Below are 25,125 nucleotides of genomic sequence, written 5' to 3'. Positions count from 1 at the left end.
TGAAATCATGTGCTCTCACCAATGGAATTAGCTGTTATGGGGTCAAAGGTTAGGAGTGGTGGGGATGACTGAAATATTCTCCTTTTACAAAATGTTATGCTGTTTTCAAATGAAACAATACCTTGCTCTTGTTAAAGCTTGTAGAATTGATTTGTTTCTATATTATAGGTTATCTCCTGTGCTCCAACTCTAAACAGTAACAGGGTACAGTAGATGCAGCACAAACCGCATATTGTATTGGTAATGTCTCAGTACATACAAAACTGTAGCTAATAATGTATTTCCGTACACTTGAATTACTATCATATCAGTCTTCACAGGTAAAAGCTATTTACCCACCAATAGTCACCTCAATTAAGTTTTAAAGTACCTTTGGCATGTGAACAGACAAATGACAAAAATGGATCAGAGAAAATTCATACAATCAAAATAAGGCTTTAGACTTCACAATCGTAGATATCTAAAGAACAGATTGAACCTGGAATCCAAACTGAATATGGCTTTGTTTCACTACTCTGTTTGGACCCCAGGCTAGTACAGAGTAGCCAAATCCTGACCATTCTGTACAGGCAGTGCATATCAGAATCTCTTCGCTGGTATAAACGGTGATTCATGAAACTCCCAACATTAGGAGAGTTGCAGAGAGCAAAACAAAACTGTTGCATTGATTAATAATTGTAATCAATTATAGTCAATACAGTCACAATAACGCAGGTTGTGGTTCTTTTCACATGAGAAAGTCTTCATACAGACATATTTCAAAATGGTCCATGAGGTCTTTTTTTTTAGGTGGTAGCTGCAATCCTTTGACATCTGAGATAGGTTGTTGTGTGAGACCAGCGCAGAACACAATCTGGATCAATGCAATGTAACAAAGTCCTGAGGTGGAGAGTGAAGTGTTGTTCCAGTGGTTTTCAGGCTGATGATGAAGTGTCTGTCACAAATAACGCCCTATTCCCCATGTAGTGCACTACTTTTGACCAGGGCTCGTAGGAATCTGGTCAAAAGTAGTGCACTACATAAGGAATAGGGTGTAATTTGGGACGCTTCCAAAGTCAGTGAAAGATGAGAGGGAGCCACCTTATCTTTCTCAAGCAGAAGATGTCTATTGTTTACTCGTGTGAAATGTGAGGAATGAAAGAAGAAAAGGCAGGATTCTGGTATGACCGTTTGAGTTGACGTGTTCTCCTTTCCCTTTATTGTCTTAAAGCTTACAATAGGTATTTGTGATCTTATGGCATTCCGGGAACCAGTGCAGATTTCAGGTCTTTATGGAGTGAAGAAGAGTATCGTCAACAACGACAAGACAGTGCTCCTGGGTTGTGTTCATTAGGGCAGGAACGTTTAAAAACGTTTTACAACAGGTAGTCCCTCTCCTTTTGGGTCTGTTTGTCTTCAGTTTGGTGCCTAATGAACACGACCATGGCAAAAGAGGGTGAAGTTAAGGCAAGGTGGTAGAAAAACATCAGGATCCATTCAACTGTCAGTTAAGTCAGTTCTTATAGGCTTAGGAAACCTACACTTGAGGCATATACCACCTCTTCATCTTCATCCTCCCCTTCCCTCTCCATCTCTCCTCCGCTGTGCGCTGCTGCGTTCTTCCTCTTCACCTGTCTGCGAGCTGCAGCCGCTGCAGCCCGGGGTCTTTGCACCGGCACCAGGAGGCGGAACCCGGGCAGAGCCACCGTGGCGCTGGAGGCAGAGTCTGGCGTGGGGGGCACCGCCGTGAAGGTGCAGGGCATCAGGAGGGAAGAGGAGTTGGAGCAAGGACTGACACTCTGGACAGAGGAGTAGCCCGAGCTGTGGAGGTCGGTTGTGATGAAGGAGGAGAGGGGCTCTTGCGGTCGGCTCATGGCGCTCCCCTCCCCTTCCTCTTTGTCCCCCTCACAGAAACTGTCATCGTCGCTGGAGAGGGCTCTGCAGTGCAGTTTGGAGTCCTCGGGCTCTGTTGCTAGCTCCAGTGTCATGGCCAGAACGGAGGCTGCACAGAAGAAGAGACCGTTAGCTTGGCGGCATATCATAGTGAGTGTATTGACTTACTGTGAACAAAAATCCAACCCATGTCAATTATTAGGGCTGTGAATTGCCAAGGACCTCACGATACACGATTCTATATGTATTACGATTCTCAACGTATTGCGATTTGATACTGCAATTATATTACGATTTGATGTTCCCAACATATTGCTCACTGTCTGCTGCAGAGAGACAAGAGAACATAAGAAAACGAGTTTTGATCAGTCACGGAAATAAGTGCTGAAAATATGTCTATTTAAAAAGATTGAGAACAAGCTATAGGACGACAAATACCGGAGATTTGGCGCCAGTACAGCCGACTAGCGCTAGCTACAGTAGATTTATTTTCTATTTATTTTTACAAATCAATACGTGGGAGTCAAATATCTATATAATAATCGTCCAAAAATATTGCGATATGCAACTATCGATTCTCCCCCCCGCCCCCCCATCACTATCAATTATGGATGCCTTAAAAGAAAACTCCACACAAAAACTCTAGGTATTTGTTTCATTAGTCCATTGTTGATATAGTCACAAAATGTTGTGCATGTCAGCAATACACTTTCAAAATACAGAAATACAGCCTGTACGATGCATTTTGCATCATATGATGCTGCGTTTTGCATGTGTGTCTGCCTCTGAGCAGTCTGGTCTGTACCCCACATCAGGACAATCATGTCTGACTAAGTTTTCCAGTACATAGTGATGTCACTACATCTAGTAAACCAGTTGGAATGGCCAGCATGACACACTCGTCTTCCATTAACCCCCCATCTATAGATAGGCCTGGGGTGTATTCATTAGTGCAAGTTTTGCAATGGAAAACAGGCGTTTCTTATTGGACACATTTCAGGTAGGTCCCTGCCCATTTTTGCCCGTTTGGTTCCTAGTGAATACACCCCTGGTATAGAGGTGATCATAAATGATCAGAACTCATGTAGTTGATTCCCTCCACTCACTCTCTCCCTCCTTGGCCTCCTTCTCTCCTTCGCTCTCCTGGTCCCCCTCGTATCCGGAGCAGGAGGTGTCCAGGCTCCAGTCCAGCATGTCCCCCAACAGGGTCTCTTCCTGAGTGGACAGCTCAGCCGTGGGTGTGGCCACAAAGCTGCCTCGGTACACAGGCAAGGACTCCTCCCGTCTCCTGGGGGAGAGAAACACAGCAGATTGCAGTGAGTCAGTAACCACAACAGCTGTGATGGAAACAGGAAGTTTCGTTACAATTTGATAAATGCCGACAGATAATTTGTTCTTTTGACACGGTGGGATCTTCTTGTGATGGTAAAATTAATTATGAAAGAAATGGCGGCGGAAACACCTTTATGCGCAAATATTGATATAATACCCATCATATCGAAGTAAACTTGGAGTCACGCGATGTGGTCCTCTCATTACGACTTGGGAAACCATGCAGTTTATTAGGCTACAGAAGAATGTTATGATGAACGTCACAGGGTGGGGAAAGTGCACGATGATGAGCTTGATGCTCCTTTCCAATAAATATTGAGGGTCTTATTCTATTGACATGACGATCGATGCTTGACAAATAAAAATATTCTCGCTCTTCTCTATAATAATCTCATCATGTAGACTAGCCTACCCGCACTGCAGGCTGTTGGCTAGAGCGCATGTGCCAAGACCAGAGTAGGCATATTTTCTATTTAACCTCTAAAGCTTAAATTCTTATTAATCTAACTACACTGTCCAATTTACAGTAGCTATTACAGTGAAAAAATACCATGCTATTGTTTGAGGAGAGTGCACAATAACAAAAAACGTATCACGGTAACTGGTTTGATACATTCACCTCTGAAGGTAAATAATCTACTTACATTCAGTAATATTGCTCTGATTTGTCATCCTAAGGGTCCCAGAGATAAAATGTAGCATAGTTTTGTTTGATAAAATCCATCTTTATATTCAAATGTAGGAACTGGGTTCTACAGTTTGAACCCTGCTCTCTCTGGCTCAACACCCACCCCGCCCGGCCATCTAGATGTGTGAAAGTTAGTGTATAAGCTAATGATCCATCATATATGACATTCCTGGGAGTGTGTACACTTACATTTTGTATTACCATATAATTTTAGTATGTTCTCTATAGTTATGTACTTGAAAATGTATCAATTGCCCAATTCGGCACACTTGGGCAGACTTAATACAAAATAGTCCAGTATTGCAATGCTTCACTGGATCAATCTGAAACTTCGCACACACTGCTGCCATCTAGTGGCCAAAATCTAAATTGTGCCTAAACTGCAATATTATATTGTGGCCTTTCTCTTGCATTTCAAAGATGGAACCAAAATAAATAGAAAACGCATGTTTTTTTGTTTGTATTATCTTTTACCAGATCTAATGTGTTATATTCTCCTACATTAATTTCACATTTCCACAAACTTCAAAGTGTTTCCTTTCAAATGGTATCAAGAATACGCATATCCTTGCTACAGGCAGTTAGATTTGGGTATGTCATTTTAGGCAGAAATTGAAATAAAGGGTCCGATCCTTAAGAGGTTAACAGTTTGTGACAAAACTATCAGTAGAGTTGAAAACGCGACAAACGCATTGAATTTTAGATTTTTATTCGGTACATGAAAAGGTAAGCGAAAAAGTACATTGTGTGCACTACGTCATCACGCAGTCCGTTTGGTGGAAACAAATTGTGAGGGGAAAAAAATAATTTTCTTTAAGCAGATTTTTTAATATTTGCATGAAAATCTGTCGCCAATTTGATGGAAACCTAGCTATTGAGTCTTCTTAGTTTAGTTTATTAACAATTTTTAAAAACCTTCATGAATAAAGTCATCAAGGGTGACACAAAAGTTTAATATTTATTTCCATTGTGGTCATCTAGTGGACAGATGGCAATTACTCGGTACAGCATAAACAAACAATTTGGGTATGAAAGCACTTTTTTGGATGAGACCAGCGCTGGACAGCCACCATAAAAGACTATGTGAGAGTGGTCATTGTTGCTCAATCACAAAGGAACCCTTAGCCTTTACCATCTGCCTAGACACTTGGCAATGATTGGACAGAGGAAAATCCTACCTGGTCTATAAGAGAACAAGGTGGAGCTAATCAATATATTGCTGACACCTGTCCAATCCCTTCCGAGTGCCAACCTACACAAGTGTCTAGGTGAGGGGTAGTGGGGTCGATTTAGGTTAGGTTGAGTGAGCCACTGTGCTCTTTCCGTATGAATCCGATCTCACATTTGTGTGGCTTAACGGCAGTAACTCACCTCTTGCTGTTGCTAGAGGGGGAGGAGAGGAAGGTGTGGATGTCTGCTGGCTGGCCCGTGGGGCTGGGGAGCACCATGTGGGGCTCCGCCTCCGGCACCTCCAGGATCTGACACAGCTCCTTGAAGTCAATCACCTGGGAGAGAGCGTGAGAGAACACAGGTACAGAAACGCACTGGTTAGGGTAGTGTTCAGTTGGCACGAAATGGAAGATAAAGCTCTTAAAACAGAGAGGTACTATCTGAACTTGTCCAATAAGACATTGTTGGACAACATTATATTGATACTTGGACTCCAAATACCGATTTGTAAAAATAATTATATATACACACACACACACACACACACACACACACACACACACACACACACACACACACACACACACACACACACACACACACACACACACACACACACACACACACACACACACACACACACACACACACACACACACACACACACACACACACACACACAACCGTTCAAAAGTTTGGGGTCACTTAGAAATGTCCTTGTTTTCGAAAGAAAAGCAATTTTTTGTTGTCCATTAAAATAACATCAAATTAATCAGAAATACAGTGTAGACATTGTTAATGTTGTAACTGGCTATTGTAGCTGAAAACGGCAGATTTTTTATGGAATATCTACATAGGCCCATTATCAGCAACCATCAGTCCTGTGTTCCAATGGCACGTTGTGTTTGCTAATCCAAGTTTATCATTTTAAAAGGCTAATTGATCATTAGAAAACCTTTTTGCAATTATGTTAGCACAGCTGAAAACTGTTGTGCTGATTAAAGAAGCAATACAGCTGGCCTTCTTGAGACTAGTTGAGTATCTGGAGCATCAGAAATTGTGGGTTCGATTACAGGATCAAATTGTATTGCTTCTTTAAATCATAATTGCAAAAGGGTTTTCTAATGATCAATTAGCCTTTTAAAATGATAAACTTGGATTAGCAAACACAACGTGCCATTGGAACACAGGACTGATGGTTGCTGATAATGGGCCTCTGTACGCCTATGTAGATATTCCATTAAAAATCTGCCGTTTCCAGCTACAATAGCCATTCACAACATTAACAATGTCTACACTGTATTTCTGATCAATTTGATGTTATTTTAATAGACAAAAAAATAGCTTTTCTTTCGAAAACAAGGACATTTCTAAGTGACCCCAAACTTTTGAACGTTAATGTAGTGTATGTATGTATGTGTGTAGTGTATGTGTATAAATACATATATATCACACACACACACACACACACACACACACACACTTAGGTAACGACACTCCCATCTATTTCTTTTTTAGCACTTTTATTTCCCTGGCTAATCAAAACTCATTCTCTCTGTAGCAGACATATAGCGACCAATATATGTTAGGAACATCACGAACCGCCATACATAAAGAATCGTGAGAATCGCAATACATATCGTATCAGCACCAAAGTATCGTAATAATATCCTATTGCAATTCCCAGCCCTAGTTTTGCGACGGTGTCCTAATGAGCACAACACCGCTACAGCCAAAAGGAGAATATCCGGGCCAGCAGCCCAGCACAGTGCACTTTGGGTCGACATACTAGTTTGAAAAGAGCAACAGTCCATGTCAGGAGGAGATGACAAGCTCACCTTTTCTTTGCTGATGTGTTGGTAGGCCTCATCCTCAAACCTCTGCTTGACACCTGTCAGAGACATGTGCCTGTAGTCTTTGGGTACATCCTTACTGAAGCTGTCAGAAAGAGAGCGAGAGGAGAAAGAGAGAGGTGAAAGAGAGCAAGAGGAGAAAGAGAGAGGTGAAAGAGAGCAAGAGGAGAAAGAGAGAGGTGAAAGAGAGCAAGAGGAGAAAGAGAGAGGTGAAAGAGAGCAAGAGGAGAAAGAGAGAGGTGAAAGAGAGCAAGAGGAGAAAGAGAGAGGTGAAAGAGAGCAAGAGGTGAAAGAGAGAGGTGAAAGAGAGCGAGAAAGAGGGAGAGAAGAACAAGAGGAGCGTGGTTAATCATCCAGTCTATATGTTCTCCAACTGTGTTATACCCATTTACATTTACGTCATTTAGCAGACGCTCTTATCCAGAGCGACTTACAGTTAGTGAGTGAAACCATCCCCACCGTCAAACATGGAGGTGGAAACATTATGCTTTGGGGGTGTTTTTCTGCTAAGGGGACAGGACAACTTCACCGCATCAAAGGGACGATGGACGGGGCCATGAACCGTCAAATCTTGGGTGAGAACCTCCTTCCCTCAGCCAGGGCATTGAAAATGGGTCGTGGATGGGTATTCCAGCATGACAATGACCCAAAACACACGGCCAAGGCAACAAAGGAGTGGCTCAAGAAGAAGCACATTAAGGTCCTGGAGTGGCCTAGCCAGTCTCTAGACCTTAATCTCATAGAAAATCTGTGGAGGGAGCTGAAGGTTCAAGTTGCCAAACATCAGCCTCAAAACCTTAATGACTTGGAGAAGATCTGCAAAGAGGAGTGGGACAAAATCCCTCCTGAGATGTGTGCAAACCTGGTGGCCAACTACAAGAAACGTCTGACCTCTGTGATTGCCAACAAGGGTTTTGCCACCAAGTACTAAGTCATGTTTTGCAGAGGGGTCAAATACTTATTTCCCTCATTAAAATTCAAATCAAATCTATAACATTTTTGACATGAGTTTTTCTGGATATATTTGTTATTCTGTCTCTCACTGTTCAAATAAACCTACCATTAAAATTATAGACTGATCATGTCTTTGTCAGTGGGCAAACGTACAAAATCAGCAGGGGATCAAATACTTTTTCCCCCTCACTGTATATGATATTACCTTCTGTTTGAAAATTGGACGTTGTCGATAAAGTGCAGTGCCTCTCACTAGTCTGACTCACACAAGTATGGTGCAGGATGAGTCATCACCCCCCCCCCCCCCCACACACACACACACACAGTCCAGCAGCCTCCCATATGCACATCCACCCTTATACCTAACCATCCCGCACACACACACCCCCTCCCTCCCTGCCACACACAAACCCTAGGTGCAGCTCCCTCCCAACACCCCACCCCTACAGCTCTCTGCATCCTGGTCACTGTGGCCCTTCGCTAATGACGATCTACATCGTGATTAATACGAGCAGATAAACAGTCTGCATCCCACTCCCTACACATTGCACTACCTTGGAAAACATCTGCACTAGAGAATAGGAGGCTATTTAGGACACAGCCACAACCAACCAACCTGATCTTCTAATCAATACCAATGTCCAATTTGTCTGTCTGCAGCGCTGGCTAGCAACAGTCCAAGACATCACCACACCACTTGGTTCATTTGTCTTTATAAGTATGTGACTTCATGTGATTTTCTACAGTGGCTGTGGAAATACAACGAGTGCTCAAAGAACTGCAGGAGGGAAAACGCAGAACGGTAAGAGCTGGCCTCTGTATGTGTGCGGTGAACGACAAACAGCGGTCGGTGTATTTTACTGGCTTTATAATGAGACAGCAACAGACAGCCCTCCTGCCGGGGCCATGAAGGAGAGGGAGGTGGGGGGAGGTTGTGAGTGGGCAGAGTCTTAACAACCTGCGAACACACAAGCACACACCGAGAACAAACCCAGTCTGATCAAAGGGCCAAGAGGACCAAAACACCACCTTTCACCTCTTCAAATAAAATCACTATAGAGATTGGCATTCCTCGCCTGCTGGAAATCACACTCGTATTGAAAAGAAGCAAGGCATTCATCAGAACTGCTAACTTTCTGACCTGCAGGGGTCCCACAGTAATGGTGCCCAAAGAGCACTTCAGATGGTAATAATGAAATCTACTGTAGCGGTCATTTAAATAGCACTTCACATTGACTACCGTGTGTGGAAAATGAACCGAGGAACGAAAAAAACATCTCAGTAAGTTATATAAAGTTGTCTTTGCACAAACACGTTCTAAAGAACACAGCTGCATGTACGTTAACGTTGCCTTTTTCCCCTAATGAAGACTCCAAGTTAAGTATAAAAAAAAAAAAAATCAAGCTAATGATTTGCTCTAATTGGCTAATTACTCAATAGGAGCTAAACGCCTGTTGCCTTCCCACCTGCCTGATCCTCCTATCCAACAGGCCCAGCTAATCAAACCCAGAGCAGCAGGTGATGAGCTGTCAAAGGGAACCTCCAGGAGAGGCTGTGGAGGGTTAGCAGTTAGCTGACAGCGCTAATTATCGCCTAGTGAATTAGCACAACTAACCTCTGTCTTAGTCATTCCCCTATTGCTGCTTCCCCGAAAAATAGTTGCCACTAGATAACACAGCCACAAAGTCAAAATTAGCTACATCGCAAAAAATAATTTACGGTTAGGATTGGGCACAAGGTTAGCAGTGTGGGTTAAGGTTAGGTTTATCTTCTTAAAATCTGATTACAAAAAAATTGAAATAGGCAGGGTTTATGGCTTTGTGGCTGTGTTAACTAGTAACAACCCGAAAAAGGGGGGAAATGCTAATTGCTAGAATACTAATTGCTAGCAGGATGGGCCTGCTGAGGAACAATGGGGATCTCCAGGAAGAGGGGCTATTGATACTCACCACAGCTAGCCTTGCATGCTAACAAGGTTGTTTACTACCACAACCACCAGACAAGCTTCAATAGAAACAGCTGGGTTTCAGTTGTAGTCAACAATGAATGGTCACAAAAGATCTCAGACTAAGGCTGGACGATGTGTAAACTTAATAAAACAAGCCATACTGGCAGTTGCAGTATGCAGGACTTTCTTTTCTCTATGTAATTGCTAACATCGTGGAACTATCTAGCCAATCAACTTTTACTGTGTATTTGTAGCAGTGGGGTGAGGGTTGTGTGTTTTGCTCTCACAGCTAGCACTCCTATACACCCCCCCCCCCCCCCCCCTCCCATGTTACTCTATCACCTAGGTAACACTCATCAGAACAGAGTCAAGCCAGCGAGCACCCCTTGCTTGTCAGACATTGGATTTACAAGGGAGAGAAATAGAGAAGGAATAAATGTTGGAGAAAGAACAGTACAAGAGAGAGGGGGACAAAGATGTACTAGAGGTAGTAGACTTTCTGGACTCTGACCCAGACTAACAGCCAGTGTATCTAGTATGTTTATAACATTGAATTCCATATATAACTGTTTTATAACCTGTAATAGTGATTTCTAAGATCTCCGTGGTATGTACCGTAATTTTCGGACTATAAGCCGCGCCTTTTTTCCCATTTTTCCACCCCTGCGGCTTATATAACGGTGCGGCTAATCTATGGATTTTTACAGCTAACGGCCACTAGAAGACCTCCTAAATCTATGGATTTTACAGGTTACAGTCCACCAACTTTAACTCTATGGGCTCTATGACCGGTCCGCGCCCCCCACCTTTAAGCGGCGGGCTCCAGCAGGAAAAGCTGGAGGCCGGAAAAGAGTGAGACAGGTAGCGCGCAAAAGTAAAAGTGGAACCGAGAGTGGTACGAGAGACAGAACGAGACATTACGAGAGCGAGACAGTTTGTGCAAAGGAAGTTTTCATGCACAAACCCTCATTATGGAAAACAAACGTAGAAATGCATATGATGCAGCTTTTAAGTTAAAGGCAGTCAATCTGGCTGTAAAAGAAGGAAATAGAGCTGCTGCACGTAGCCTTGGCATCAATGAGTCAATGGTGAGACGTTGGAGACGCCAGCGGGAAGAACTGTCTCAATGCAAAAAGTCAAAAAAAGCTTTCAGAGGTAATAAAAGCAGATGGCCCGAACTTGAAGACTTTCTTGAAGATTGGGTGAACACACAGAGAGCAGACGGCCGAGGTGTTTCCACCGTGCAGATCCGACTGAAAGCTGAAACAGTCGCCACCGAAATGAACATTGAAAATTTAGAGGTGGACCATCCTGGTGTTTCAGATTTATGAGATGAAAGGGACTCTCCATCAGGGCGCGGACGACTGTGTGTCAGCAACTCCCTCCCGACTACCAGGAAAAAATAACAAACTTCGGCGAATTCACACAAAGAATGATAGAGGAATATTCCATCGGACCGGACCAGATCATAAATATGGATGAAGTGCCTTTGACGTTTGACCTGCCTCTCACTAGGACTGTTAACAAGAAAGGTGAATCGTCCATCACGTTGAGAACCACTGGCCACGAGAGAACGAATTTCACTTGTGTTCTTGGCTGCACAGCATCTGGATTAAAGCTTCCGCCAATGGTGATTTTTAAGCGGATTACAATGCCAAAAGAAAAGATCCTGAACGGCATCTCCTTTAAAGTCAACAAGAAAGGGTGGATGATGGAAAGCGTAATGAATGAGTGGCTGAATGAGTGCTACGTCAAGCGCCCTGGAGGATTCTTTCGCCAAAAAAAAGCTTTGCTCGTTTTTTTCGGACAGCATGAGGGCCCATATAACGGATTATGTGAAAGCAGCCATCAAGAGCACAAACTCGATTCCAGCTGTGATTCCTGGGGGCACAACGAAGCATCTGCAGCCACTCGACATCAGTGTCAATCGTGCGTTCAAAGTGGCACTACGCGTTCAGTGGGAGGCGTGGATGACTAGCGGCGATAAATCATTCACCAAAACTGGTCGCATGCGAAAAGCAACTTTCGCTCAAGTTTGCGAGTGGATCCTGATAGCGTGGAGGAGTGTCAAAACATCCACGATCATTAACGGGTTCCGAAAGGCTGGACTGCTGCGTGATGAAGAGGAGGACGCCGCCATAGCTGAGGCCCTTCAGAGTCTGTTCGATTCCGACAGTGACGAAGAGGAGTTCGTTGGTTTTGAGAGCGTCAACGAAGGAGAGAGGAGAGTGGCTGACGAAGCCACCCTGAGCCTGTTCGTTTCCGACACTGAAGATGAGGACTTTGGTGGTTTTAGTACGCAGGAAGAAGACGGAGATGAGGATTAATGACTTGACTTTTCTGGTTACAGCCGTGTACTGCACCTTAGCCTAAAAGATGAAGACGAGGATTAATGACTTTTCTGGTAGGCTGATTACCGTATATTTTAAGCAGCCGTGTTGCTGCAACTTTAGGTTTACGCGCTTACTGTCGTGTTACAGGCACTTTATTTTGCACTTTAAAAAAAACACATTTAATTTAGCCATTGATATTGCCTCGTCAAGCGCTGTAAGCTTAGTTTTTTGTTATGGTACTACTGTAGGCTATAATGTAGATAAATATTCAAAGATGAGCACACTTTTTCAAGGTTTTTCAAAAATAACCAAAGTTAAGTGGTTAAATGATTGTGACGCTATTAACTAATTTTGCTGGAATACGTTATGCAAATATGCAACTTGTTTGTTGAAATGTTAATAAATGGGAGCTTCCTCAAGCAGCCATCTCTTTCCCGACAATCCCCTCTGTGCACGAACCCTTACATATGGTAATTAAACATTAAAACACCTGCGGCTTATAGTCCAGTGCGGCTTATATATGTACACATCATTCAATATCATTCAATTTAGCTGCTGCGGCTTATACTCCGGTGCGCCTTATAGTGCGGAAAATACGGTAGTATAACTTACCACTTGACATAGAGTAGTACAGCGCAGGGGACCAGGTCCTGCTTGGAGAAGCCTGTATACTCAGCCAGCTGGATGGGCCAGATGGGAGCTGCAATGCAGAGAGAGGAGGGGAAGAGCAGGGGTCAAGGCCATACACTAGAGCCGGGGTCAAGGCCATACACTAGAGCAGGGGTCAAGGCCATACACTAGAGCCGGGGTCAAGGCCATACACTAGAGCCGGGGTCAAGGCCATACACTAGAGCAGGGGTCAAGGCCATACACTAGAGCCGGGGTCAAGGCCATACACTAGAGCAGGGGTCAAGGCCATACACTAGAGCAGGGGTCAAGGCCATACACTAGAGCCGGGGTCAAGGCCATACACTAGAGCAGGGGTCAAGGCCATACACTAGAGCAGGGGTCAAGGCCATACACTAGAGCAGGGGTCAAGGCCATACACTAGAGCAGGGGTCAAGGCCATACACTAGAGCCGGGGTCAAGGATATACACTAGAGCCAGGGTCAAGGATATAAACTAGAGCCGGGGTCAAGGATATAAACTAGAGCCGGGGTCAAGGCCATACACTAGAGCCGGGGTCAAGGATATAAACTAGAGCCGGGGTCAAGGCCATACACTAGAGCCGGGGTCAAGGCCATACACTAGAGCCGGGGTCAAGGATATAAACTAGAGCAGGGGTCAAGGATATAAACTAGAGCAGGGGTCAAGGATATAAACTACACTAGAGCATTAATACTGATATGACGTTCAGCAAATGATAAAAAAATGCCTCAGAAGTTTTAATGAGAAGCTGATGAACTACAGCTAGACTCTAGGACAGTGGTATTCAAAGTCAGGTCGCGGGGAACTGCAGTGGGGTCGGCAAAAAAATTGGGGTTGCGAGAAATTCTTTAGGAAAAAAAAGATTTGAATACCACTGCTCTAGGGGTGTTTGAAAACCTAGGTCAACGGTGTGTGTGCCATGTATGGTTGTTCAGCAACTCCCTTGGGACTGGGGATACAGCACTTAGATAACTCTCCATTTTGAAGACGCTCCCAGAAAGATTTTTTTGTTGCACTTCAGCTCAAGTGAATACAGAAGTACATCATCGGGGCAGATTACATAACAGTTTGTAGACAAACAGACAGTGTGTAGAAGACAAACGGGTTGTGTCCCAAATGGCACCCCATTCACTATATAGTGCCCTATGTGCAATTTGGGACACAGCCGTAGACCGCGTGTTCGCCCGCCTTACCGTAGTGGTGCAGTGCCCGTGTGAGCAGCAGGGTGGCGTTGGCCAGGTGGGCTGAGGAGTATGTAGTGAGGACTGAGTAGAGCAGGGTGAGCTCACACAAGTAGCTGAACATGTGGATACTGAGCCTCTCTAGGGGTAACAGAGACAGCAGCACCTGGCCGTAGTCCAGCAGGGTGGGAGTCTGCAGAGGCACAACACCAAATGAGTTAAACCCATAGAAATACAATGACTAGACAGGATTACAACAAGACTTCAACAGCCAAGACTTGTGAATTTTGAAAACCCCTCAGACAAAAGATTCTCACTTCAACAGAGGCCTTTAGCCCAAGCTGATGAAACGAATACAGAAGCCATCATTGGGGCAGATTATAAAATGTTTACAGAAGTGTCCACTCCACTTACCCTGATCTTGCCCTTCAGCACAGAGATGACCTCCCCCATCATGCGGACCAGGTCCTCATACTTGTAGGTGTTGTCTGTGAGCCACACCGCCTCCCGGATGGTCAGGATATCCTTACTGATGTACCTAGACAGAGAGACGTGGGTTGTATTCATTAGGCACCAAACTGAAGAAAAACAGACAAACACGGAGGGACTACCTGAACTAGTCCAATAAATAAAACGCTCGTTTCCGTACAGTCTCAGAACTCTGAATATTGAAAACCCCTCAGAAATACTTCTTATTGCACTTCAGCTCGAGCCTTTAGCCAAAGCTGATCAAGTGAATACAGAAGTACATCATCGGGGCAGATTACATAGAGGATCAAATACAGACTAGTTTGTATCATGCTTAGGGTTGCAAAATTCCAGTTACTTTCCCAAAATCAGGAAGGAATAAGCAGGAAAACCAGAATTCTCCAACCAGGATTTCTGGAAAACCTGTAAATTTTGGGAAAATTGCAAGAATGTTGCAACCCTAATCATGCTACATCCACCTCCAGTGTTTTTCTGTCTCGTACCGCGTGCAGACGACCATGCAGGCGATGCCCAGCAGCTGCAGGCGGGCCTTGGGTACGGAGCGCAGGGCCAGGTAGCGGTCCACGCAGCCCACCGTCACGTGGAGGGTCAGGCTGGAGAAGTCCTTCATGGTGGTTACCTCCACCAGCCAGTCCACCAGGATGTATCTAGAGAGGTTGATGGGAGAGAGAGATGAATACTGTGTTATGTACCTAGAGAAGAGGGGGGGACACGAGAGAGAAACAGTTATGTACAGTGGCTTGCGAAAGTATTCACCCCCCTTGGCATTTTTCCTATTTTGTTGCCTTACAACCTGGAATTAAAATGGATTTTTTTTTTAGGGGGATTTGTATCATTTGATTTCCACAACATGCCTACCACTTTGAAGATGCAAAATATTTTTTTATTGTGAAACAAGAAATAAGACAAAAGAAACTGAAAACTTGAGCGTGAAAAAGATTTGGCATGGGTCCTCAGATCCTCAAAAAATTATACAGCTGCACCATCGAGAGCATCCTGACTGGTTGCATCACCGCCTGGTATGGCAACTGCTTGGCCTCCGACCGCAAGGCACTACAGAGGGTAGTGCGTACGGCCCAGTACATCACTGGGGCCAAGCTTCCTGCCATCCAGGACCTCTATACCAGGCGGTGTCAGAGGAAGGCCCTCAAAATTGTCAAAGACTCCAGCCACCCTAGTCATAGACTGTTCTCTCTGCTACCGCACGGCAAGCGGTACCGGAGTGCCAAGTCTAGGTCCAAAATACTTCTCAACAGCTTCTACCCCCAAGCCATAAGACTCCTGAACAGCTAATCATGGCTACCCGGACTATTTGCACTGCCCCCCCCACCCCATCCTTTTTACGCTGCTGCTACACTGTTAATTATTTATGCATAGTCACTTTAACTCTACCCACATGTACATATTACTTCAACTACCTCAACTAGCCGGTGCCCCCGCACATTGACTCTGCACCGGTACCCCCCTGTATATATAGCCTCCCTACTGTAATTTATTTTACTTCTGCTTTTTTTTTCTCAAAACTTTTGTTGTTTTTATTTTTTTAAACTTTTATTGTTTAAACTTTTTTTGTTTAAAATAAATGCACTGTTGGTTAAGGGCTGTAAGTAAGCATTTCACTGTAATGTCTGCACCTGTTGTATTCGGCACATGTGACCAATAAAATTTGATTTGATTTGAATGACTATTCACCCCCCCCAAAGTCAATACTTTGTAGAGCCACCTTTTGCAGCAATTACAGCTGCAAGTCTCTTGGGGTATGTCTCTATGAGCTTGGCACATCTAGCCACTGGGATTTTGGCCCATTCTTCAAGGCAAAACTGCTCCAGCTCCTTCAAGTTGGATGGGTTCCGCTGGTGTACAGCAATCTTTAAGTCATACCACAGATTCTCAATTGGATTGAGGTCTGGGCTTTGACTAGGCCATTCCAAGACATTTAAATGTTTCCCCTTAAACCACTCGAGTGTTGCTTTAGCAGTATGCTTAGGGTCATTGTTCTGCTGGAAGGTGAACCTCCGTCCCAGTCTCAAATCTCTGGAAGACTGAAACAGGTTTCCCACAAGAATTTCCCTGTATTTAGCGCCATCCATCATTCCTTCAATTCTGACCAGTTTCCCAGTTCCTGCCAATGAAAAACATCCCCACAGCATGATGCTGCCACCACCATGCTTCACTGTGGGGATGGTGTTCTCTGGGTGATGAGAGGTGTTGGGTTTGCGCCAGACATAGCGTTTTCCTTGATGGTCAAAAAGCTCAATTTTAGTCTCATCTGACCAGAGTACCTTCTTCCATATGTTTGGGGAGTCTCCCACATGCCTTTTGGCGAACACCAAACGTGTTTGCTTATTTTTTTCTTTAAGCAATGGCTTTTTTCTGGCCACTCTTCCGTAAAGTCCAGCTCTGTGGAGTGTACGGCTTAAAGTGGTCCTATGGACAGATACTCCGATATCTGCTGTGGAGCTTTGCAGCTCCTTCAGGGTTATATTTGGTCTCTTTGTTGCCTCTCTGATTAATGCCCTCCTTGCCTAGGCCGTGAGTTTTGGTGTGCGGCCCTCTCTTGGCAGGTTTGTTGTGGTGCCATATTCTTTCCATTTTTTAATAATGGATTTAAAATGGTGCTCCGTGGGATGTTCAACGTTTCGGATATTTTTTTATAACACAACCCTGATTTGTACTTCTCCACAACTCTGTCCCTGACCTGTTTGGAGAGCTCCTTGGTCTTCATGGTGCTGCTTGCTTAGTGGTGTTGCAGACTATGGGGCCTTTCAGAACAGGTGTATATATACATACATGTGACAGATCATGTGACACTTAGATTGTACACAGGTGGACTTTATTTAACTAATCATGTGACTTCTGAAGGTAATTGGTTGCACCAGATCTTATTTAGGGGCTTCATAGCACAGGGGGTGAATACATATGCACACACCACTTTTCCGTCAATAATTTTTTTGAATTATTTGAAACAAGTTATTTTTTTCATTTCACTTCACCAATTTGGACTATTTTGTGTATGTTCATTACATGAAATCCAAATAAAAATCTATTTAAATTACAGGTTGTAATGCAACAAAATAGGAAAAACGCCAAGGGGGATGAATACTTTTGCAAGGCACTGTACCTAGAGAGTGGAGAGGAGAGGGGTGGGAGAGAGAGACTCATACTGTTACGTACCTAGAAAAATGTGTGGTTATGGTAATAAATTGCATGAGAAAGAGTGCTTAGAATTTTGAAAGCCCCCTCAGACTAAGAATCTTCACCCTTAACTCGAGCCATTAACCAAAATTGATAAAACAACTCAATTGGTACAGAGTCAAGTGATCTTCAGCGTCAGTTCCAGACCAAACCGGTATGTTACCTCATAGTGTCATTGATGCCCTGTCGGAGCACCTCCTCTGCCCTGCGTTGGGGCACAGGGGGACAGGAGCGAAACAGCTGGGCCACAAGGTCGGCACAGGCCTTCTGCTCCAGACCCAGCGGATTGTCACTGCTGCACACCTTGGCCAGGGACAGCTGGACGCACACACACACACACAGAGAGAGATAGAGAGGGTCAAAGGGCACAGGTCAAAAGTCATGCCAGGCTTGCCAAGCAAGCTGGACAGGAGGTCGAATGTAATTAAACACCACCTGTGCTCAGTAACATACTCAATGACTCATCCACTTTAATTGGTTGGGAGAATAAACAAAACCATAGATTTTGTTTGTGTGTGGATTTGGACTGCCTGTTACAGTCAATGGATACATTAGCATGTCTATGCCATTGGATGAGTCTCTCTCCGTAAACACACACACCAAGACTGCGTTTACACAGACAGACCAATTCTGACCTTTTTCCACTAATTGGTCTTTTGACCAATCAGATCTTTTTTATTAAAGATCAGAATTTATCAGAATTGGCCTGCCTGTGTAAACGAACCCAAATAGACACACACACCTGTGCTTCCCAGCATCCTTTGGCTGCGTAGTCCCTGAGCGTGCGTATGAACTGTAGGTACCTGCCTGGGTCCGCCATCTGAGAAGAGAGACAGCACAGAACCACAGTAAGTTATGAGGTCGTTTTTTTTACTTAACCGACACTTACAGTGGGGGAAAAAAAGTATTTAGTCAGCCACCAATTGTGCAAGTTCTCCCACTTAAAAAGATGAGAGAGGCCTGTAATTTTCATCATAGGTACACGTCAACTATGACAGACAAAATGAGAAAAAAAAATCCTGAAAATCACATTGTAGGATTTTTTATGAATTTATTTGCAAATTATGGTGGACAATAAGTATTTGGTCAATAACAAAAGTTTCTCAATACTTTGTTATATACCCTTTGTTGGCAATGACACAGGTCAAATGTTTTCTGTAAGTCTTCACAAGGTTTTCACACACTGTTGCTGGCATTTTGGCCCATTCCTCCATGCAGATCTCCTCTAGAGCAGTGATGTTTTGGGCCTGTCGCTGGGCAACACAGACTTTCAACTCCCTCCAAAGATTTTCTATGGGGTTGAGATCTGGAGACTGGCTAGGCCACTCCAGGACCTTGAAATGCTTCTTACGAAGCCACTCCTTCGTTGCCCGGGCGGTGTGTTTGGGATCATTGTCATGCTGAAAGACCCAGCCACATTTCATCTTCAATGCCCTTGCTGATGGAAGGAGGTTTTCACTCAAAATCTCACGATACATGGCCCCATTCATTCTTTCCTTTACACGGATCAGTCGTCCTGGTCCCTTTGCAGAAAAACAGCCCCAAAGCATGATGTTTCCACCCCCATGCTTCACAGTAGGTATGGTGTTCTTTGGATGCAACTCAGCATTCTTTGTCCTCCAAACACGACGAGTTAAGTTTTTACCAAAAGGTTCTATTTTGGTTTCATCTGACCATATGACATTCTCCCAATCCTCTTCTGGATCATCCAAATGCACTCTAGCAAACTTCAGACAGGCCTGGACATGTACTGGCTTAAGCAAGGGGACACGTCTGGCACTGCAGGATTTGAGTCCCTGGCGGCGTAGTGTGTTACTGATGGTAGGCTTTGTTACTTTGGTCCCAGCTCTCTGCAGGTCTTTCACTAGGTCCCCCCGTGTGGTTCTGGGATTTTTGCTCACTGTTCTTGTGATCATTTTGACCCCACGGGGTGAGATCTTGCGTGGAGCCCCAGATCGAGGGAGATTATCAGTGATTTCCATTTTATCAGAGATTTCCATTTCCTAATAATTGCTCCCACAGTTGATTTCTTCAAACCAAGCTGCTTACCTATTGCAGATTCAGTCTTCCCAGCCTGGTGCAGGTCTACAATTTTGTTTCTGGTGTCCTTTGACAGCTCTTTGGTCTTGGCCATAGTGGAGTTTGGAGTGTGACTGTTTGAGGTTGTGGACAGGTGTCTTTTATACTGATAACAAGTTCAAACAGGTGCCATTAATACAGGTAACGAGTGGAGGACAGAGGAGCCTCTTAAAGAAGAAGTTACAGGTCTGTGAGAGCCAGAAATCTTGCTTGTTTGTAGGTGACCAAATACTTATTTTCCACCATAATTTGCAAATAAATTCATTAAAAATCCTACAATGTGATTTTCTGGAAAAAGAATTATCAATTTGTCTGTCATAGTTGACGTGTACCTATGATGAAAATTACAGGCCTCTCTCATCTTTTTAAGTGGGAGAACTTGCACAATTGGTGGCTGACTAAATACTTTTTTTCCCCACTGTACATCAACACAACACATGGGTTTCCCCATCACATTTTACAACCTTTAGCTACACAACATACATTGTAACATAATCAAAGCCTTTTGAGATGGGGACAACAAGAGAAGAGTGAAACTCACTGCGGTTTTACGGTTATGTTCCCACAGCAGGTAAGAGCTCTGTAGACAGCCCGACTGAGACGACTCTTCTAGTAATGTCAGGGCCTCGGAGCGCTTGTCATCCTCCTGAAACACACACACATTAAACCATGTTTTCAATATTGGATGTTTCACACAGCATACAGCACATTAAATACTCCTCTCTATCCAGCACAAGGCCTACTGAATATGTAACACAGGGTTCTGAGTATGCAGTATGTTAGTCAAGACCAGCCCATCATAATAATAATTAATATATATTTTGTGAGTGTGAATGTGTGTACGTATAAAACAACATTTATCCCATCTGGGCTGATGACTAGCAGGGCTGCCTACAGTGTGACGGTGCCTTCACAGCCTCATCAGAAACTAACTGGAACTGTGTGGTGGTTTGGTTACCATAGAAATGGAAGATGGCTGTTACTACAAAAATCACCACACTGCAACGCCTCTGCCTTTCTGGAAGACTCGCAGAGGTGTGTGTGTGTGTGCACTTACATCAAAAAGCTGGAGGACTCTGGCCAGACAGTGCAGCAACGGTCCCCTCCTCTCCTACAAAAAATTACAACAGCAAAATGTGAAAATGTTGCCTAATGAAAGAATTGTTAGAGCGCAACCATATCGTCTACAAAACATTTCACTCTTTTTATAGAAACACTGGAGTTTTCATTAAAGTCCATTCATTCCAATGAGCAAAGAAGACAGGCCCATCTATTTACAAAATCGCTGGACAAAACAGAGGTGATACATGCAGGGCACAACAAGAGAGGACAGGCAAAAACAGGCTATAAGGGATGGAACTTTCTGGCGGTGCCTGTTGGTCATAAATAAATGGGGGCCGAGCCACACCGTTGCACAAAGCAGCATAACAGTCTCTCCCCATTTGTCTTCACTACCAAGGTCTAGTAGGCCTTCGGCAGACTATTTTTGGCAACATGTTTCCCAATCCATCTCGCCTTTCTTCCCATGCAGTATTAGATGCCTACATTTAAGTAATTTAGCAGACGTCTTACCCAGAGCGACTTATAGAAGCAATTAGGGTTAAGTGCCTTGCTCAAGGGCACATTCACCTAGACGGCTCAGGGATTCGAACCATCGACCTTTCGGTTACTGGCACAATGCTCTTAAATGCTAGGCTACCTGCCAGCTTTACACATCTTAATTAGTGTTGATAATGGATGGATAGACGATGGACAGTTCTGAGTGAATGAACCAGGAAGGTACAACCATAGAAACAGAATCAACATTCCTCATTATATTTCTATGGGTAAAACAGCCCTCTAATTTGTATCCAGGATATTAGACTAAACTTGTGTTTATCCAATAGGAACCAAGGGAGATGACAGTGATGGTTGCTGAGGTTGGCTGTGTCTATGGCTGCCCATCTCCCCCAGCCAAGCTCAACCAGGCTTAGCCTGGTAACCACTTACCACATTGGTTTCACACTCGGCCTTGAGCCTATCGAACACCACAGCCTTGCAGCAGCTCCCAGTGGGGGACCAGGGTGGACGGATGAACACCCAGATGAAGGGGTCGGCGGTAGGGGAACGCAGGCTCTCCGCCAGGCTGAAGAACTGTGATGCCTTCCGGCCGCACACGTCGGCCCGCCCTTCGTCACTCAGCAACGCTGGGACAGAGAAGAGGGTGATTATTATACAGGAATTAATTAAGTGATTTGGTCAATGTCAATCAGTGATCAACCTCATAACCAATTCAGTGAGCAACAATGGAAGACAAGTGCAGTGAGACTTACGTCCTTCATTGTACAAATATGCAATCCCTAGTTTCACAGCTGCCTCAAAGTTTCCCTTCTCTGCGGCCCTGAAAGAGGAGACAGAAACCGAGAAACGTATTAGGGTATGCAGACCTTCAGTCTCCCTGATGTGAAACTAACATATTGGAAGACGTACAGAGTCGAGGGCATGGTTAGGGTGTGGGAGGAGTCTATCCTACCTCTCAAAGAGCCAGACTGTGTTGGGGGATGGCCAGGTATCCCTGAAACTGACCCGGGCCCAAACACTGGAGTGGTTATCAATGATGTCACGGAGCTGAGAGTGTACCTGGGAGATAACCAAATGCCTCAGTTAGCCTCCAACAAGGCAATCCTCTATGCATGTTCTTCTTCCTTTCAATAACTGAGTAAACATAACATTCCTTATACATGCTAAAGGAGGTGTATATAGGAGGAGAATGACACACATTGTGACTCACCAATTCGGGTGGTGACAAGATGTTCAGAAGAGACTTGCTCAAATGATATGTGTACTCCAGAGGCTGTTCAATTGTTTTAGTGTGTGTGAGTGTGTTTTAGGTGTGTGTTTGTGTGTGTGGACGTGTTTAACTATACTTGTGGGGACCAGAAGTCACCACAAGAATAGTAAAACAAACAAACATTTGGATTTCAGGTTAATGTTAGGGAAAATGGGATTTTGAATGGGACTGAATTGTATGTCCCCACAAGGTTAGTTAAACAAGACTGTGTGTTTGTATGACTCACAGCTCTGACAGCCAACAGGTCCTCAGCAGAGAGGCATTGGAGCACACACAGAAGCACCTCTTCGGGTAGAGACAGCAGTGTCAGGCCTGGAACACGCTTACGGATCCGCTTCCGTGCTGGAACCGTGAAGCATTTGGAACAACGACAGTGTAGCACTAATGAAGAAAGGAAAAAGAGGGAGAAATAAAAAATAAAATCACTGTCCATTTTAGATACAGATAACCATCAAATGCAAAAAACGTCCCTCTTTCCTACTCAACTGACTCTCCAACTAAACTGACTCTTACTCACAGTGCACCCATACATTTAGTCTTCATCCTAACTGTGGGACACAGTTTACTACTAACAATGTTTCAGACACTGTTTATTCAATAGTATTTGTTTACAGTTCTCATCTATGTGCTGCACCAGAAACAGTAATTCCAACCTGAATGTCAGTTAACGTTTGCTTTGTTTGGTTGCGACAGCTTGCTGGCTCAAACTAAATCAAAACAGGCAAAAGTGACCCAGTTAGATATAATTAATAATTGCGTGATATATCGGTAGTTATAACCAATGGAATCTATTTTGACTAATTAAGTTAGCTGGCCGAGTTCTGCCTAATGTTTGAGCTCAGTTTAACTCAGCGCCCAAATTTCCCTCCTCAAACCTAAGTTCACTTACAAGCTACTGTAAAGCTTCTTATTTCAGTCAAATCCAAAAACGTGAATTATCTATTTGCGTCGCTTTCAAAACCACACAAAGGTAATGACTTTACAACGTAGCTAACTATGATATAAATGTTACGAATGCTTTATTTTCAAATAAGGCACATTTATAACGTTAGCCACTGAATTAACTACTGGCTCTAGTACTGGCACCAAGCTGGGTACCAGTAGTAGCTAGCTAACTAGCCAGCCATCATTACATTAGCAAACCAGAATAGATAGCTAGCTAGCAGGCTAGTTAGCGGCTAACGTGACCAAGTCAGTTAGCTACTGTAGCTATAAACTGTTAATGCTATTCACTCTTACACAGTGCAAGTTCTCTAACCTAAATTGTATAAGGTGAAACCGGTTTCTGACTAAAACGTTTAAATGTTTATCTAGATAGATAGCACATTCACACGCTAGCTAATTGAGTCCGATAGATACTTACCGCCCGCTTTCATTTCGTGGAGATCACCTTAATTATGGCAAGCTCCCTAGCTTTAAAGTTGTGCAACCACAAAGCTGACAGTGTGAACAAAATACGAGTAAATATAACTTGTGTTATAAACTATGGCAATTCCAATGAATTATCAATTTGTCTAATTCTAAAACACAGCCTGAGAGCGCTGTCTAGCTTGTTGGGATGTTGTGAAATTGATAGCTTGAATTCAAATCCATGCATGCATCCCTCTCAACTTTTGAGATCCTCCCAAAATTGGCTAAGAACCGCCTGCGCGCAGAGTTTAAACATCAACTTCGATTTTATTGGCGGAAAATGAGTAAGCCCAGCTATTATCTAGCGAGCTTCCGATTCGTCTAGGAGAAGAGCGACAACTTCGATTGGTTTGTCGTTACAAATAATTAAATAAAGACCACTGATTGGATAACATCAAACCATTTTCGAAGTACGCGCTTCCAAATAGATGCATTTGATTGGTCAAAGGGGTTACTAAAAACGATGACGTGGCCCCGCCTCTTGGATTGAATTTTGGGATATGTAGTAGTCACAATTTACGTTTTAAACGTGCCATATTTAAAGAGATATTAAAAATAAAATAGGGTATCGCTCAAGATAATTAATTGAATAAAAACATATTTCTTAAATGTGTTAATGGTATAATTTTTATTAATGACAATTTTACACAGCTAAGGGAGCGTCGAAATTTACAGAATTGTTACCTGGAGGAAAATGGGGGAGAGTCATGCTTTTTCAATTCCAGTAAGGGGGAGGGTTTAGTATTTGTTTATTTAGTCCAGGGGAGGGTCGTGTCATTTGTAATCGATTAAATATCATATTGCTCAGTGTTTGAGAATTAGTTGCTTATTATATCTCGATGTGTGCCTGATGCTACCCCTCATCCCTGATTCTCTGCTGGGCGCACAATATCAAGGGTCACCTAGTGTGGTCTCAATCAAATTATCCATAGCCTATACTATAGGCAATAGGCTATACGAAGAGCATGCTCGGAGAAGTACAGGGCAAATTTATATTTCTAAGAAAATGTGCTTCCTTCATGATTTTTTCCGCTGCTGGGATGGTGCATATAAAACTAGGCAACACTGCATTACACACTGTAATGGATAGGCTATTCCAACCATAAGCCCTGCACTTGCTGATGTAAACCCTTGTGTGCTGCC

General features: G+C 43.8%; 1 protein-coding gene across 1 annotated transcript; it reads right to left on the bottom strand.

The window, feature by feature from the left end:
• Positions 1–1,483: 1,483 nt before the first annotated feature.
• Positions 1,484–24,025, bottom strand: LOC311119158 (cyclin-F-like). The gene is made up of 17 exons (XM_084193900.1): positions 23,936–24,025; positions 22,799–22,953; positions 22,255–22,361; positions 22,055–22,122; positions 21,732–21,928; positions 20,800–20,853; positions 20,284–20,388; positions 18,406–18,483; positions 17,827–17,981; positions 14,951–15,115; positions 14,394–14,517; positions 13,992–14,172; positions 12,763–12,850; positions 6,901–7,000; positions 5,264–5,397; positions 2,979–3,160; positions 1,484–1,981 (listed from the first exon to the last, which is right to left on the bottom strand). Exons 1-17 carry the CDS (start codon positions 23,946–23,948, stop codon positions 1,500–1,502), a joined length of 2,388 nt encoding a protein of 795 aa, XP_084050026.1. The 5' UTR covers positions 23,949–24,025; the 3' UTR covers positions 1,484–1,499.
• Positions 24,026–25,125: the final 1,100 nt, after the last annotated feature.

Source organism: Coregonus lavaretus (genome assembly GCF_964263955.1).
Source record: "Coregonus lavaretus genome assembly, contig: HAP1_SCAFFOLD_4756, whole genome shotgun sequence".
Classification (NCBI taxonomy): domain Eukaryota; kingdom Metazoa; phylum Chordata; class Actinopteri; order Salmoniformes; family Salmonidae; genus Coregonus; species Coregonus lavaretus.
Note: the sequence above shows the minus strand (reverse complement) of the source record. Positions and strands in the feature narration are given on the sequence as shown.